Source organism: Pristiophorus japonicus, chromosome 4, assembly GCF_044704955.1.
Source record: "Pristiophorus japonicus isolate sPriJap1 chromosome 4, sPriJap1.hap1, whole genome shotgun sequence".
Taxonomy (NCBI): domain Eukaryota; kingdom Metazoa; phylum Chordata; class Chondrichthyes; family Pristiophoridae; genus Pristiophorus; species Pristiophorus japonicus.
The window spans coordinates 57,305,853-57,324,952 of NC_091980.1; the positions used below are offsets into that span (position 1 = coordinate 57,305,853).

Genomic DNA, 19,100 nt, shown 5'->3' on the forward strand with positions numbered 1-19,100 from the left:
CAGTATAGAAACATAGAAAATTGGTGCAGGAGCAGGCCATTCAGCCCTTCTAGCCTGCACCGCCATTCAATGAGTTCATGGCTGAACATGAAACTTCAGTACCCCCTTCCTGCTTTCTCGCCATAACCCTTGATCCCCCGAGTAGTAAGGACTTCATCTAACTCCCTTTTGAATATATTTAGTGAATTGGCCTCAACTACTTTCTGTGGTAGAGAATTCCACAGGTTCACCACTCTCTGGGTGAAGAAGTTTCTCCTCATCTCGGTCCTAAATGGCTTATCCCTTATCCTCAGACTGTGACCCCTGGTTCTGGACTTCCCCAACATTGGGAACATTCTTCCTGCATCTAACCTGTCTAAACCCGTCAGAATTTTAAACGTTTCTATGAGGTCCCCTCTCATTCTTCTGAACTCCAGTGAATACAAGCCCAGTTGATCCAGTCTTTCTTGATAGGTCAGTCCCACCATCCCGGGAATCAGTCTGGTGAATCTTCGCTGCACTCCCTCAATAGCAAGAATGTCCTTCCTCAAGTTAGGAGACCAAAACTGTACACAATACTCCAGGTGTGGCCTCACCAAGGCCCTGTACAACTGTAGCAACACCTCCCTGCCCCTGTACTCAAATCCCCTCGCTATGAAGGCCAACATGCCATTTGCTTTCTTAACCGCCTGCTGTACCTGCATGCCAACCTTCAATGACTGATGTACCATGACACCCAGGTCTCGTTGCACCTTCCCTTTTCCTAATCTGTCACCATTCAGATAATAGTCTGTCTCTCTGTTTTTACCACCAAAGTGGATAACCTCACATTTATCCACATTATACTTCATCTGCCATGCATTTGCCCACTCACCTAATCTATCTAAGTCACTCTGCAGCCTCATAGCATCCTCCTCGCAGCTCACACTGCCACCCAACTTAGTGTCATCCGCAAATTTGGAGATACTGCATTTAATCCCCTCGTCTAAATCATTAATGTACAATGTAAACAGCTGGGGCCCCAGCACAGAACCGTGCGGCACCCCACTAGTCACTGCCTGCCATTCTGAAAAGTACCCGTTTACTCCTACTCTTTGCTTCCTGTCGGACAACTAGTTCTCAATCCACGTCAGCACACTACCCCCAATCCCATGTGCTTTAACTTTGCACATTAATCTCTTGTGTGGGACCTTGTCGAAAGCCTTCTGAAAGTCCAAATATACCACATCAACTGGTTCTCCTTTGTCCACTTTACTGGAAACATCCTCAAAAAATTCCAGAAGATTTGTCAAGCATGATTTCCCTTTCACAAATCCATGCTGACTTGGACCTATCAATGTCACCATTTTCCAAATGCGCTGCTATGACATCCTTAATAATTGATTCCATCATTTTACCCACTACTGAGGTCAGGCTGACCGGTCTATAATTCCCTGTTTTCTCTCTCCCTCCTTTTTTAAAAAGTGGGGTTACATTGGCTACCCTCCACTCAATAGGAACTGATCCAGAGTCAATGGAATGTTGGAAAATGACTGTCAATGCATCCGCTATTTCCAAGGCCACCTCCTCAAGTACTCTGGGATGCAGTCCATCAGGCCCTGGGGATTTATCGGCCTTCAATCCCATCAATTTCCCCAACACAATTTCCCGACTAATAAAGATTTCCCTCAGTTCCCCCTCCTTACTAGACCCTCTGACCCCTTTTATATCCGGAAGGTTGTTTGTATCCTCCTTAATGAATACCGAACCAAAGTACTTGTTCAATTGGTCTGCCATTTCTTTGTTCCCCGTTATGACTTCCCCTGATTCTGACTGCAGGGGACCTACGTTTGTCTTTACTAACCTTTTTCTCTTTACATACCGATAGAAACTTTTGCAATCCGCCTTAATGTTCCCTGCAAGCTTCTTCTCGTACTCCATTTTCCCTGCCCTAATCAAACCCTTTGTCCTCCTCTGCTGAGTTCTAAATTTCTCCCAGTCCCTGGGTTAGTGAGAGAGATTATGTGTCAATTGGCTTGGAGAAGATACTGCATCCAACAGTGTGAAGGAGATAAATTAATATATAGACTTGAAATGACATCATAACTGAAGAGCCCTGAATTAACAAGAGTATCTCCTGATGATAATTCAGCTATCTCACACTCAGTAACTCCTCCCACTTAGTTCCCCCTTCCAGCTTAAGAAAAGCTACTAAAACAGAAGTAGACAAATTAAAAACGAAACAAAATGGATGTTGAAGTTAGACGTAATTTGTGATTAACTTTTAAAAGATGCACTGTTGGCAAGACTCCCTCCCAGGGTGACTGGCACGCTCAGGAAACTGTATTTCGTTTCCCATTTCATCAAAATGCATTACTGACATACCAGCTTCACATAAACTCTGCAGTATGTGATTGGAAGTGAGTTATTGCATGTTAAATCTGAAAAAGGTTACACTGCAAAAACATCTTTAACAATGGGGGGAAAAGGAATGAAAGACCGCTGAGCACATAGCCAGGCTGCACTGTCTATTGAATTGTATCTATTAATACTTGTTGTCATCAGTGAACAAGGCAGGAGATTATTATATTTAGTACTAGCAGGAGTGGATGGGAAGCAACCTTTTTACAGAGCAACAGTACTTTGGATATTATATTTGTTCATTTGAAGTTTTTTTTGTTAAAATTGAAGAGTCAGAATGGCAATTAAGACAATCTAAAGGAAGAAATATCTACTTAAATAACATTTCGATTTCTGACACTTTGTTTATATTGCAGATTTCCAGCTATCTTATTATCTGTGAAACATTTTGGCTTTTGAAATAAAATGTAATTCAAATGGAAAAAAAATAAAACTTTAATTAGAGAACAAATAGGAAGCATGCCCATGAATTAAGGATAATGCAAGAAAAGATATACAAACTAACAACATCTAGGCATCTGCTAGCATTTTGAATGTTTCACAGCTGTTGGGGAGAGTTTTTCCAATTCTATCTTAATTTTAAAAAAAAAATCACACTGGTCTAAAGAATTTGTTTAGATGATTCTAGTCAATTGTAAATGACAGACATTTCAGTCAAGATGTGAAGTCTTTAGAAATTACTAGCAGCCAATTTATTTTTGCTTATTGAAACTTTATTGGAATTCCTTGTTCATGAGGTGGAAGAGGATATTCCTCCAGATATTTGGTTTGGTTTCTTTGATCCTCAAGCACTTTTACAGCTGTGGCCGCAGTAACACATGCATGGTGAAGGTGATTATCATTGAACCCGAGAACCCACTTCATTATTTGAAAACTTTAGAATATGTAAGAGATCAGAGGCCTTAGATATTTAATGTACACTATCACTTGTTTATAATTGCAAGAAGTGAAAAACTGAAACACAAGATTCTCTCTTTTTAATGTTAATTGCTGAAGTAATCTTTCTTCTATTTCAATCCTGATTTCTACAGATCCTAGATTGTTTGAATCGGCAAGTAGATGTAACCTATAAATGTACTCGGTTATTCTGTCCGTTACCATTACCTGACAAAGCGTTTATTTTTTTGGTATTATTCAAAAACAAAATGAAGTAATTTAGAATTGTAAGGGGAAAAGTAATGAATCTTATAGACAGATCTGTGCAACACTAAAACAGTATTATCAGTCTCTAACCTCGGCATTTATTCCCGAGTACTAGTGTGATTATTGATAAATGACAATTCGAATTGTACAAGTGGTTGTGGTTACTGATAGTTTAATTTAGTCGCGATTTTTATTTCGATCGGCATGCGTTTGTAAAATGATAATTGGACAAAATTGATAAGTTTTATTATATGAAGATGACACATGATGAGTTAACCGCCGACTCTTATCTGTAATACTGTACGTGGTCTTTTCATATCGAAAGCCTTTAAAAAAAAGTCTAAAGGAATTGTGTTTACTCTTCAATATCTCATTTCAAAACGCGCGAACAGATCAGATACTAATGGTTGGTATTTCTGAATTTCAAGTACGATTGTCCCGTCTCGAATGAAGTTGGGATGAATCGTTTGCCCGTTTGTGGGAGTGTTTCTATGTTTAAAACATCCTTTAAAATATACGTTACTCAAACTGTAAAGGCATTTCACAGACCAACTATGTCATCGGGATCTTGAAAATAAGATCAACAAACAATCCCAATTAATAAGTAGAATACATTAAACATGTAATTCATTAATTATCGCCGTGATTCAGGAGGATGGTTTGTACATAAACCCCTTTCTGAACTTTAGTTATTAGGGTTCAATTGACTTGATTGAATTCCATAGCAATATTTAGCATTTTGCTTTTAAAACAGAGGTCAATCTGGATCCGGTTTCCCATTTGCTCCACGATAAAGAACTTCCGATAAACGAGACGTTTGGAAATGTCCCTTACCTGAATCTACGCAGACGGGCAAACTCTTCAGGTGACGTTTCCGTTTGGTGCAGAATTTGGATCTCTGCGAAAACAATCAAACAGAAATTTGCTGAAAATAGTCTCATCATTTGGTTGCTAACAGAGGTGTGTAGAATTATTAACGTGCTGGGTCATTACTGCCGATTGTGTACGATCAGCACTTTCCCTCAGTCAACTTATTTCACCAGTTAGAAACGGTAAAGTGAGCGGACAGGCCCACAATTATTATTTGCTGTTACTTTAATAGGTTCGCTTTTGGCGTTATTTCAGTAAATTCATCCACGAATTGCCGAAGCCTCGTGCATGTTGCTACTGCAATTATTCCATTTGAATTAATATGGAAGTGTTTCGAGTTGGAAGCCGACACATGCCTGAGCGTTTGGCGGCAGTAAGAATAAAAATATACAAGGAAACAATTGGTCGAAATTAATAGCTTTTCGTTTCGCTGCAGTTAATTATTTTTCCGGAGATGCCCGTGGTAGGTAAAGGAATCTGTGTCAATATTTGATGGTCAGATTCCGTGCACAAATCACTGAATACCGACCGCAGATCCAGCACTTTTTTTTTGTTTGGTCACGATTTTGTAAAGATATTCTTGGTCTCCTGATTTCTCTCTGCTCCAAAAGCTACAAACTCTAGAAAAGTCTAGACAACAAACATTTTAAACAGAATCGTAACAGTGTTCTCCATGAACTGAAATCTGATAGTTAATTAGCAAATCGAGCAGTCAAGCCATTTGACCCTTGTACTTTGGCCCCCGAGGTCCCAGATTACAAGCGACACCGAACAGTGGCACAAGGGCTGCAATGAACTAAACTAATTGTATCGATAATTTGCGAAACAAATCCTTTCCTTCAGCCGATAACATTACTTGATGATGCTGACTATAATACTTGGTTGCACAGATCCCAGTTTGTTTCCCCTATGCCGACAGAAGCACCAGTGTACTGTATCTGTTTATGTACCCCATCAGTAGAAAAGCAACAAATACACCGGCCCGATTGTTACCCTAGATAGAAATCGCGTCAATGGAATAATACGATCAACAGAACTCTCTGCAAAGGACTGGCTATCAGTTATCAACATTTTACCCATAACCGATCCCCCACCCCATCCTTTTCATCCCGGAGTTGGTTCCGAAACACAAGTAAGTACCTGACGCCATATAATTCTCAGCTATTACTTGATTGTTTATTAAGTGCATAAAACATGATTTTCCGTCATGACTCACATAACATGGTTGTGTGTCCGATATTTCAGTTATTGAAGCACGTAGGTAACTTTAAAAATGAGTGTTAAAGAATTCACTATCACAAAAACAATGTAACTAAATATTTAGAAAAAGCTAGCGGTTCAGCGACTACATCTGTTAATTTGTAAATATCAGTTTCTAAATAATACTGAAGTTCTTGAAATGTGTCGAATCTAAACATGCCCATTTCTATCCAACTACATTTCCTTCTATAAAACTTCAGGTTTCAATAAATACATATTTATATAATAGGCGTTTGTGTTATAAATTATTGGAAAAGGTAATATTTCATGTAGGAAATTATCTCAGGCGTGGACCGTGAAAAATAATACTCTTTTATATACACCATATCTGAACAAGTAGTTATGCGGCCTTCTGTAAGGAGTTTCTATCCGTGTCACAGATCTGGTGTTTAAGAACTGGCTGTTGAGCATTTTACACAAATGTTGAATCAAATCGCATCGCTGTCCATTGCTGGTTTGAAAGGTTGTCAGTAATGTTTATCGACGGTTATTTTGAGACACTGTTCAAGGTAAAGCAGTTTTCATGAAATTTGTCTCTTGTAAGATGTTGTAGGTTTAAATTTATACTTCATGGAAATGCTTTGCAGGACTCCACTAAAACAATTCTAAAATACTGCATAAAGGGGCATTTAAAAACAAGATTTTACCGTTTCCCCTATTTGATGGGAGACAGAACTTGAACAAAAAAAATAACCATTGCTAAATTAAACTGAAATTTAAATTAATTACAATAATTGATATATATTACAGTGGAAAATAATTAAACTCAGCGAATCAAGTTGGTAACGCATTTATAAGAAAACACCAATCGATTATCCACAGGGCCAAATATTATTCACAGGGCCAAATTTAAATTACATTTAAAGGGAGTATTCCATTATCGCTAACTTTTTTTTAACTAGAGTGTTGGGGTTATATTTGGCAAGTTATAGATTCTCTGACTCGAGAGCGTTACTGTATAACACAGCAATACACACCTTATTTTACTAAATACTGAATTTTTAAATTAAAAATGAATTACAAATTACTATCGAAAGCATTTCTTAAGACGATTTCACAGTCCAATGTCAATTATGGAGCACTCGGCTTCCGAAGCTTTGCCGAAAAGAGAATCACTTAACACCTATTTTGACGTAAATCTTGCAAACTAAAGTGAAGTCAATCGCAAATACAGCATGATAACGATTGATCCACACATACACCCGGCCCACATTATTGGTAAAATCTATAACCAAAGTTGGTTCTGTTTACCTCAACACCAAGGAAATGTGGGAACTGCCTCCTGTTTGATAGAAATATCATTCCTCTCTGGGAGTATAATCTTGAGTCTTGACTGCCTTTAATTCCAGTCACATAAACATAACTCATTCTCCAGTTGGATCTGTCCCGGGTTATAATTATGATAGTGCGTTTTTGTTTTGTTTTTAAGTGCGAATCTCTGACTGTCTGCAATCTGCTCTAACCCCATATTGACATATTGCGTTTTAAACTATGTATGTTATTTTATTTTGCTCGCTTTCTTTACATCACTACAGTAACATGTTGAACCACGCTTGACGGTGGCTTTGCAGGTTGAGTCGAGGTACATGCTGAGTGTTTAATTCGTGTAAGTGTAATATTGCTGTTAGGGAGACACCTTTCTCTCTCCGACAGATTGACACTAACACTTCGATTTTAAAATCTCGGCGAGGTTTGGTCTCAAACACATATCGCAAAGTAGGAAGCAACCGAGTTTAACCCTTTTAACAGAGGTAATAAACGCAAAAAATGATTTACTCCCCTTGTTTGCTTATCAGCGTCTTGCTTTTTCTCCATGATGTAAACCCTCTGGAATTATACTTTCGAACATTTTTTTGTGCGTGTGGCAGGTCTGACAAACTACAGAGTTTCGACATAATTTATACACAGTGTGAAATAAGCCAAAGTATCAGAGGCGAGCGTCCCCAGCCCAGCTTCAGAGTTACAACCAAGAAACTAACCTCTTCATAATGTCTATTTCTATTGACAGCAAACAAAACACTTTTAAAAAGAACATTTTAAGTTATAAAGGGAAGAAAGAGAATTAAAACCAGCGAACGAGTCAAACCTCAGACTTGCTGCTTTACTGTGACCTTTACTTACATTCCCGACAAAATCGAGTGCTGGTCTTTGTGGGAAATGGTTTTGAAATGTTGGGAATCTTTCCGCGAGGATCACGCAGTGATTGAGCTTAATTAGGAGAAATTGCAACATTTGTACAAACGCACGTGTTTCATTTCCTCATTCTGTCTTTCACACAGTTAGGAATAAGCTGTGGACTCACCATTGATCTGTATGAGTTGAAGCTTTGGTATCCTTGATACGTGCTATTCCACATTAATTAAAATAATAGCAAAAACCAGCACCCCCCCCATAACCCTGGGTATTGCAGCAGGATAGGCTGTGCTGAATCGGGGATCGGAGTTTCGGTCCGGCTGCTCTGGGTCGGCAGCTGTCTGCTCGCCTTGACACATGACGTCAGGCCTCCCCACCCACGGGACATGGCCCAGTGCCCAGTCAGCACAGGTTTTGCAAGAGGGCTGCAGGGGGGAGTGAGTGTGCCAGATTTGTGCGCTGGAAAGCAATAGTTATAGCCGAGAGAGAATGGGCGCAATTGATACGTTTGGTAAACACAAGCGGAGCTGCTTCTTTCAGACCGGGCTGGGGTTTGACTGAGCACCGGCAACACTCCTCCCATCCCCCATAATAAGAACGATTGCAGCTATATCCTTCGTCACTTTAACCCTGTGCAAATCATGAACACCTTTCATCTACTTATGTTTAAATATAAATTGAAATGTTGCCTTTATAATCCTTTACGAAACCAGAGTCTATGCAAACGGATAAGGTACATTATCTTCGTGGAAAGGTCAAACCTATTTATATTTGTGTGTGTAATCTCAGTCATGGTGTGTTTGGCGAACTTTTATTTGTTATTTATTTGCAATCTTTCAAGAAGAGAGCGCTCCCTTTACATGTCTCAAGTGTTTACACTTTCACCCGTTCCTTTTGCGACCGATCTCACCATGCCACGCACCACCTGTGCTAGAGAAGCCTGCGGTAAATGTGTTGCTGGGTTCTGTTAGTGCGGCTCTGAACTGGCCACCGGGAGCTACCAGGTATCGGGCGGGCGGGGTTCTTAACCTCCCGACGGAGACAGCGCAGCCTTGCAGCCGGACTGGAATAAGTAACTCGGTGAAAGGAACGAATTCTGCATTTAAAATTCGTGTCACAAGTCCTGGCAGTTTATTGGCGCTCCAATAATTCACCACCTTGCTGTTTGCACCGTGGGTGTTTTGAGGTACATTATTATAAGATAATATATTTATTAAATTGAATGTTATTTATAAACTAAACACATTGCAACACTGATGTTGTTTTTCGTCAGCTATATATTTCGTGAATTTACTATTTTACAATAAAACTATATTTCATATCTTCATCTCATTAACCACTGAAGAAGTTTAGCGTGCAGTTTTACTGCTTTTTTTGCACTGATGCCCAGCACTTTCAGCTCTGCAAAAGTGACAATATAATTCCAGAGTCAAATCCTCATTTTGACTGCCATCATATGGAAGCCAAGTAGTGTGAGATCCAAACAGGAAGGTTTGTGCTCGACACTGTCCGAAGTAAAATTCCAATGTCATGTCAAGTAAGTTTTAAAAAATGCCTCATGTTCTCCTGGACGGACCTCCAGTGTACTTTCTAAACTTACTGTATATTCTTTTTTAATGAAGTGAACACTTCTGCTTGAGCTCTCAAAAAATGAAAAATGTGTTGGCAGAGAGAATGGAGCTCTGTGCACACGTGAAAGCATCTACAGAGCTTCACTCTCCAGGTGGTCAGAGTGCAATTTTCAGTCTGCCGCATAAAATGCTGTTGGCTGAGCTACACACTAAACAGTTTTCTCAGATTGGTATTGCAATATAACCAAAGTCTTAGTGACATATACACATTTCAATTAATTACAGTACATTATTTTGTTTTGAGTATAAATGTAAATATATGAAATGTATATGTAAATGATTTGTGTGATGCATAGACCTAGTTAGATGTCAGCCTTGGTTTAGTGGTAGCACTCTTGCCTCCATGTCAGAAGGTCGTGGGTTCAAACTCCACTCCAGAGACTTGAACACAAAATCCAGCCCATTACTTCAGTACAGTACTGAGGAAGTGCTGCACTGGCAGAGGTGCCATCTTTTAAATGAGATGTTAAAGTAAGGTCTTATCTGCTTTCTCGGGTGAATGTAAAGGAACTAATGGCACTGTTTGAAGAAGAGTGGGGAAGATTTCTTGGTGACCTTGCCAATCTATATCTCTCAACTGACAACATCTCAAAAAAAAAGATTTCCTGCTCTTGTTGTTTATGGGAACTTGCTGTGCAAATTAGCTGCTGCATTTCCCTACATTACAACAATGACTGCACTTCAAAAGTACTTCTTTGGCTGTAAAACACTTTGGGATCTCCTGAGGTCATAAAGAGTGCTGTATATAAATGCAAGTCCTTTCCTTTCCATTTCCTTTTAATTCAGTTGTTGGATCATGCCGCTATATAGTACTGCTCTGTCTATACTGCATGAGTATTTGCAAACTGATTAAATGGAGAAATAGAGTCAAAACTTTATGGTAATATAGAGTTGCTTATTTATGAGTGAATTTCCATGGAGAGATTATTACAGAAAATGTTGATTTTATACCCTTTTTTTCCTAATTAATTCTGTCTGTAGTTGGACAATAAAACGCATGGATGTGCATTGTGAAAATTAGAAAGAGGGACACCAATAACAATAATTTGCATTTAAGTAGCGCCTTTAAAGTAGCAAAAATGTCCCAAGGTCACAGGAGTATTATCAGACCAAATTTGACACTGAGCTACACAAGTAGCTATTAGGACAGCTGGCCAAAAACTTGGTCAAAGAGGTAGGTTTTAAGGAGCATCTTAAAAGAGGAGAGGTTTAGGTAGCTGAAGGTACGGCAATGGTGGAGTAATTAAAATCAGGGATAGAAACATAGAAACATAGAAAATAGGTGCAGGAGTAGGCCATTCGGGCCTTCAAGCCTGCACCGCCATGCAATGAGTTCATGGCTGAACATGCAACTTCAGTACCCCATTCCTGATTTCTCACCATACCCCTTGATCCCCCTAGTAGTAAGGACTACATCCAACTCCTTTTTGAATATATTTAGTGAATTGGCCTCAACAACTTTCTGTGGTAGCGAATTCCACAGGTTCACCACTCTCTGGGTGAAGAAGTTTCTCCTCATCTCAGTCCTAAATGGCTTACCCCTTATCCTTAGACTGTGACCCCTGGTTCTGGACTTCCCCAACATTGGGAACATTCTTCATGCATCTAACCTGTCTAAACCCGTCAGAATTTTAAACGTTTCTATGAGATCCCCTCTCATTCTTCTGAACTCCAGTGAATACAAGCCCAGTTGATCCAGTCTTTCTTGATATGTCAGTCCCGCCATCTCGGGAATCAGTCTGGTGAACTTTCGCTGCACTCCCTCAATAGCAAGAATGTCCTTCCTCAAGTTAGGAGACCAAAACTGTACACAATACTCCAGGTGTGGCCTCACCAAGGCCCTGTACAACTGTAGTAACACCTCCCTGCCCCTGTACTCAAATCCCCTCGCTATGAAGGCCAACATGCCATTTGCTTTCTTAACCGCCTGCTGTACCTGCATGCCAACCTTCAATGACTGATGTACCATGACACCAAGGTCTTGTTGCACCTCCCCTTTTCCCAATCTATAACCATTCAGATAAAAGTCTGTCTCTCTGTTTTTACCACCAAATTGGATAACCTCACATTTATCCACATTATACTTCATCTGCCATGCATTTGCCCACTCACCTAACCTATCCAAGTCACTCTGCAGCCTCATAGCATCCTCCTCGCAGCTCACACTGCCACCCAACTTAGTGTCATCCGCAAATTTGGAGATACTACATTTAATCCTCTCGTCTAAATCATGAATGAATAATGTAAACAGCTGGGGCCCCAGTACAGAACCTTGCGGTACCCCACTAGTCACTGCCTGCCATTCTGAAAAGTACCCATTTCCTCCTACTCTTTGCTTCCTGTCTGCCAACCAGTTCTCAATCCACGTCAGCACACTACCCCCAATCCCATGTGCTTTAACTTTGCACATTAATCTCTTGTGTGGGACCTTGTCGAAAGCCTTCTGAAAGTCCAAATATACCACATCAACTGGTTCTCCTTTGTCCACTCTACTGGAAACATCCTCAAAAAATTCCAGAAGATTTGTCAAGCATGATTTCCCTTTCACAAATCCATGCTGACTTGGACCTATCATGTCACCTTTTTCCAAATGCGCTGCTATGACATCCTTAATAATTGATTCCATCATTTTACCCACTACCGATTTTAGGCTGACTGGTCTATAATTCCCTGTTTTCTCTCTCCCTCCTTTTTTTAAAAGTGGGGTTACATTGGCTACCCTCCACTCCATAGAAACTGATCCAGAGTCTATGGAATGTTGGAAAATGACTGTCAATGCATCCGCTATTTCCAAGGCCATCTCCTTAAGTACTCTGGGATGCAGACCATCAGGCCCTGGGTATTTATCGGCCTTCAGTCCCATCAATTTTCCCAACACAATTTCCTGACTAATAAGGATTTCCCTCAGTTTCTCCTTCTTACTCGACCCTCTGACCCCTTTTATATCCGGAAAGTTGTTTGTGTCCTCCTTGGTGAATACCGAACCAAAGTACTTGTTCAATTGGTCTGCCATTTCTTTATTCCCCGTTATGACTTTCCCTGATTCTAACTGCAGGGTACCTATGTTTGTCGTTACTAACCTTTTTCTCTTTACATATCTATAGAAGCTTTTGCAGTCCGCCTTAATGTTCCCTGCAAGCTTCCTCTCGTACTCTATTTTCCCTGCCCTAATCAAACCCTTTGTCCTCCTCTGCTGAGTTCTAAATTTCTCCCAGTACTGGGTTCAATGCTATTTCTGGCCAATTTGTATGCCACTTCCCTGGCTTTAATACTATCCCTGATTTCCCTTGATAGCCACAGTTGAGCCACCTTCCCTTTTTTATTTTTACGCCAGACAGGGATGTACAATTGTAGTTCATCCATGCACTCTCTAAATGTCTGCCATTGCCCATCCACTGTCAACCCCTTAAGTATCATTCGCCAATCTATCCTAGCCAATTCACACCTCAAAGTTACCCTTCTTTAAGTTCTGGACCATTGTCTCTGAATTAACTGTTTCATTCTCCATCCTAATGTAGAATTCCACCATATTATGGTCACTCTTCCCCAAGGGGCCTCGCACAACGAGATTGCTAATTAATCCTCTCTCATTACACAACACCCAGTCTAAGATGGCCTCCCCCCCTAGTTGGTTCCTCGACATATTGGTCTCGAAAACCATCCCTTATGCACTCCAGGAAATCCTCCTCCACCATATTATTTCCAGTTTGGTTAGCCCAATCTATATGCATATTAAAGTCACCAATGATAACTGCTGCACCTTTATTGCATGCACCCCTAATTTCCTGTTTGATGCTCGCCCCAACATTACTACTACTGTTTGGAGGTCTGTACACAACTCCCACTGGTGTTTTCTGCCCTTTGGTATTCCGTAGCCCCACCCATACCGATTCCACATCATCCAAGCTAATGTCTTTCCTTACAATTGCATTAATTTCCTCTTTAACCAGCAATGCCACCCCGCCTCCTTTTCCTTTCTGTCAATCCTTCCTAAATGTTGAATACCCTTGGATGTTGAGTTCCCAGCCTTGGTCACCCTGGAGCCATGTCTCCGTGATGCCAACCATGTTGTATCTGTTAACTGCTATCTGCACAGTTAATTCATCCACCTTATTCCGAATACTCCTCGCATTGAGGCACAGAGCCCTCAGGCTTGCCTTTGTAACACACTTTGACCCTTTAGAATTTTGTTGCAAAGTGGCCCTTTTTGTTTTTTGCCTTGGGTTTCTCTGCCCTCCACTTTTACTCATCTCCTTTCTGTCTTTTGCTTCTGTCTCCATTTTGTTTCTCTCTGTCTCCCTGCATTGGTTCCCATCCCCCTGCCATATTAGTTTAACTCCTCCCCAACAGCACTAGCAAACAGGCTAGAATTGGAGGAGCCCAGAGATCCTGGAGGACGTTACAGAGATAGGGAGGGATTTGAAAACAAGATTGAGAATTTTTAAATCGAGGTGTTGCCAGACCGGATGCCAATGTAGGTCTGTGAGCACAGGGGTGATGGGTGAATGAAACTTGGTGCACGTTAAGATATGGGCAAATGAGTTTTGGATGAGCTTAATTTCATGTGTTAGTAATGGGGAACATGGAGATGGCAGAAACTCTGAACAAATATTTTGTATCAGTCTCTACGATAGAGTGCAACAATATCCGACAGTGGATAGTGTAGGGGCTATAGGGGGGGAGGTACTTAACACAATCACAATCACTAAGGAGCTGGTACTCAGTAAGATAATGGGACTAAAAGCAGATAAATCCCCTGGACCTGATGGCTTGCATCCTTGGGTCTTAAGAGAAGTAGCAGCAGGGATTGTGGATGCATTGGTTGTAATTTACCAAATTTCCCTTGATTCTGGGAAGGTCCCAGCAATTGGAAAATTGCAAATGTAACGCCCCTATTTAAAAAAGTAGATAGACAAAAAGCAGGAAACTATAGATCAGTTAGCCTAACATCCGTGGTTGGGAAAATGTTGGAGTCCATTATTAAAGAAGCAGTAGCAGGACATTTGGAAAAGCAAAATTTGGTCAGGCAGAATCAGCATGGATTTATGAAGGGGAAGTCATGTTTGACAAATTTTCTGGAGTTCTTTGCTGGATGTAACGAACAGGGTGGATAAAGGGGAACCAGTGAATGTGGTGTATTTGGATTTCCAGAAGACATTTGACAAGGTGCCACATAAAAGGTTACTGCACAAGATAAAAGTTCACGGGGTTGGGGGTAATATATTAGCATGGATAGAGGATTGGCTAACTAACAGAGTTGGGATAAATGGTTCATTCTCTGGTTAGCAACCAGTAACTAGTGGGGTGGCACAGGGATCAGTGCTGGGACCCCAACTATTTACAATTTATACAAACGACTTGGAAGAAGGGACTGAGTGTAAGGTTGCCAAGTTTGTTGACGATACAAAGATGCGAGGAAAAGCAATGTGTGAGGAGGACACAAAAATCTGCAAAAGGACATAGACAGGCTAAGTGAGTGGGCAAAGATTTGGCAGATGAAGTATAATGTTGGAAAGTGTGAGGTCATGCACTTTGGCAGAAAAATCAAAGAGCAAGTTATTATTTAAATGGAGAAAGATTGTAAAGTACCGCAGTACAGTGGGACCTGGGGGTACTTGTGCAAGAAACACAAAAGGATAGTATGCAGGTACAACAAGTGATCAAGAAGGCCAATGGTATCTTGGCCTTTATTGCAAAGGGAATGGGGTATAAAAGCAGGGAAGTCTTACTACAGCTATATAAGGTATTGGTGAGGCCACACCTGGAATACTGCGTGCAGTTTTGGTTTCCATATTTACGAAAGGATATACTTGCTTTGGAGGCAGTTCAGAGAAGGTTCAGTAGGTTGATTCCGGGGATGAGGGGGTTGACTTATGAGGAAAGGTTGAGCAGGTTGGGCCTCTACTCATTGGAATTCAGAGGAATGAGAGGTGATCTTATCGAAATGTATAAGATTATGAGGGGGCTTGACAAGGTAGATGCAGAGAGGATGTTTCCATTGATGGGGGAGACTAGAACTAGAGGGCACGATTTTAGAATAAGGGGCCGCCCATTTAAAACAGAGATGAAGAGAAATTTCATCTGAGGGTTGTAAATCTGTGGAATTTGCTGCCTCAGAGCGCTGTGGCAGCTGGTACATTGAATTAATTTAAGACAGACATAGACAGTTTCTTAAACGATAAGGGGATAAGGGGTTATGGGGAGCGGGTGGGGAAGTGGAGCTGAGTCCATGATCAGATCAGACATGATCTTTTTGAATGGCGGAGCACACTCGAGGGGCCATATGGCCTACTCCTGTTCCTATTTCTTATGTTCTTATGTAGGGTGGAAGGTGGGGGACTGGCTTGAGAGCATTGGAAAAGTCAAGTCCAGAGTAACAAAGGCATGGATGAGGGTTTCAACAGCAGTTGAACTGAGCCAGGGATGGAGTCAGGTGATGTTATGGAGGTGGAAGTAGGCAGTCATAGTGATGGAGCAGATATATGGTTGGAAGCCCATCTCGGGGTCAAATATGACCCCACTGTTGCACATGGTTTAGTTAAACCTCAGACAGCTGCCAGGGAGAGGGATGGATTTGGTGGCTAGGGAACAGAGCTTATTGTGGGGACTGAAGGCAATGCCTTTGGTCTTCCCAATATCCAGTACTGGATGTTGGAGAAGCAATTTGTTGAGACAGTTGAATGGTCGGTAGAAGTGCTGGAGAGGTAGAACTGGGTGTCGTCAGTGTACATGTGGAACCTGATGTGTTTTTGGATGAAGTCACCATATAGATTAGAAATAGGAGGGGCCCAAGAATAGATTTTTGGGGGCTCCAGAAGTAACGGTGCAGGAGCGGGAAGAGAAGCCAATGCAGGTGATTCCCTGGCTTCGACTGGATAGATAAGAATGGAACCAGGTGAGGGCAGCCCCACCTGATGGATGACGGAGGAGAGGCTTGGAGGAGGATGGTGTGGTCAACCATGCCAAAGTCTGTAGACAGGTCAAGAAGAATGAGGAAGGAGAGTGCATCATGGTCACAGTCACGTAGGATGTCCTATACAGCAGGATCATAGACAGGGCGGCAGTGATTTGTTTACATTAACTTATAAGGGACAGAATTTAAACCATAAAGGGATATAATTGATATGTTCCACAATATTTAAAATAGTTGCACAATAAACTTATGGCATGCACACACAATTAATCAAAAATATATATACGTCATTAAAAAGCTATCATGGAGAGGGAACTGAGGAGTACACAATGTTAACATATTGTCCTTTTACCTCTGAGACTTGGGTTTGAATTAAAGTCAGACTAATACACAAAAGTATCCTTTCTCTGCTGGCTTTATTCTAAACTACAAATAATGAGTTTGAGATAGTATCAACCTAATGGATACCACAAACAGATGCATTTAAGAAAATAAGAATATAATAAAACTGTTCAAAATTATGATTCCATTTATTATCATATCAAAAAAAAAATCAAAACAATAACCATAAAATCTTAACAAACTATGAAAAATTTAACTGTAGCAATATAATGAATACACTAGCATTGAATATCTATAAATCAAATTATGTAAATTTATACTATATAAAATAAGATTACATTCTCTATCATATCTATATAATTAAAAGTTTTGTACCTGGCACATGTCCAATATAATCATAGTGTGTGATAAAGTATCTGAGGTGTGTGTGCCACACAATGTATGTTAGCTACCTCGAATTTCACATTCATTAAAAAGCGCCTATCAATAACACTTAAAACATTCATAAACACATAATGCGCTTCATACAAATAAAGGCAAGCTTAGCAGTACCAGCACAGTCAATACTTGATTAGCCTTGATTTTGTAAGTATAGCTCATAGTGTAGGCTCATCTACAGTAACAGCTCACGGGGAAAAGCGCGCTGAATTTTTTGATTGGAGTGGGTCCTCCTAATTTGAGCAGGCTACTGGCCCAGAGAGCTTGGCCTATGGATTGGAAAATCCATTGAGGGAACAAATCTTACAAGGCGGCACCTCGCCATTAAAGAGAAGGATGTGGTGGTGACAGATAAGTGTTGTTCACAATGATGCAGTGGAGATATGTGAGCAATACTGCTCCCTTTAATGCTAAACAGTTCATGGTCTTGCTGCAGAAGGTGCAACAAAGAGGTGGCTGATGGCCACCCTCTCGTAAAAGCACAAGCTCCAGTTGCATGGAGGGAGATTGCTGACTGAATCCTTGCAGTGATGATATGGATGCAATAAAATCTGCATTAAAATAAATAAGTAATAATGATTTAATTTGATTTCCAAAATCATAAATTTATAGAAATATATACAACAGGTCTGAATTATATATTTGTGTTGGCTCTTGTGTGACATTTGCAATATTTCATGCTTAAATCAACCAAGTGCATACAGGGTATATAATTATCTGAGTTTAGAATTTTTAAACATGATTTATGTATTGATATTAATTCTTATATGAATGCTAAATTTCTGAAAGTATTCACACAGTAACTGTTATACGTCTGGAGATATTTATGCAACACAACTGTAATTTCCAGGTATGTTTGTGTACAAAATGTACAAATTAGATTTGTTTAAACATCAGCAGTGCTATTTTTAATTTCCAGTAGAGGAAGCAGCTTTCTGTCACTGAGATTGACTGTTTATGCGGACTGAACTACGTGGATAATTCAGGATTTTCTCCATTTCCATGTCGTGATTTTGCTGAGGTGTAGTCCATAGCTGGATTACTGAACTTGTCATCACTTAAATGGCAATATGGTTAAATAGCAATTTCTTGTCTAAAATTTCACTAAATCACCTGCAGAAAAATTCTGTTCAGCCATCAACTTAATTGGTGGATGTTAATATCTGCCAAAGATAGGGTTGCTAATATTTTCTGGTTGGAAAATACACCTCACATTTCTTCATTTGGCCATTTTGTTTCTTCATTGTACCATGTTTTCTGTTCAGAAAATGATTCCCTGCTGTCCCTCCTCAACAATAGCAAACCTCACTCTCAGATTACAACCGTCCCATTAAAGTACAAACATTTTTCTTCGTAATAAAATCTAATATTTTTCAATCCTGAAGAGATATAGATATTTACATAAAGAAGTATTGTGCTGTGGCATGACAATTTGGCTAATCTTTTTCTTAGAAGAGTCACAAGAATTGTGTGTCATATTTATCACAGCGACATTATACGTGAGTTACATAGTGATACATTTTCATAACATTTGCACCATTGCATTGTACGTTTGTAAACAAATGAAGGCTTGCCAGACACTTATCTTTGAAGTTGACATCCCTTTAAAAGTGGTACACTCAGCATCAGCACTCCTTTTAAAAATAAATATTTACAAATAATTAATTTTAAGTCTTTTTTGATTCTTTCTACCTGCTTCTGGTAATGTTTTAAATATTTCTCTTTATACATGGAATGCTGAAGACTTCACTGGTGAATCTGGCTTGGAGCAGTTACCAGTATTTAGGGAGTAGAATTAACATCAACAGGGATACAATCATCAACCCTGGGTGCTTCGGCAATCATGCCATTTAAACTGTGTGTTAATCCAGCTTCCTTACATTGCTGGACACAGTAATTGCTTCTAGTTAGTTCCCTCAACAATCTTATCAGAACTCGCTATTTAAACAGAAAAATTCCAGAAATAAACAGAAATGGACAGAAATAAACTA

The 19,100-nt window shown here is 40.1% G+C and overlaps 1 protein-coding gene across 2 annotated transcripts in view; it reads right to left on the minus strand.

The window, feature by feature from the left end:
• pitx1 (paired-like homeodomain 1) overlaps positions 1-8,109 on the minus strand; it is a 40,510-nt gene extending 32,401 nt beyond the window's left edge. Inside the window, exons 1-2 of one of the 2 annotated variants that reach the window (XM_070877217.1) lie at positions 7,955-8,109; positions 4,357-4,420 (exon numbers count right to left, since the gene is read on the minus strand). In XM_070877217.1, the coding sequence (XP_070733318.1) occupies positions 4,357-4,420; positions 7,955-8,008 (118 nt within the window). In that variant the 5' untranslated portion in view covers positions 8,009-8,109. Of the gene's footprint in view, positions 1-4,356; positions 4,421-7,773; positions 7,821-7,954 lie in introns of those variants that run through there. The other variant, XM_070877218.1, reaches the window with a different exon arrangement.
• Positions 8,110-19,100: the final 10,991 nt, after the last annotated feature.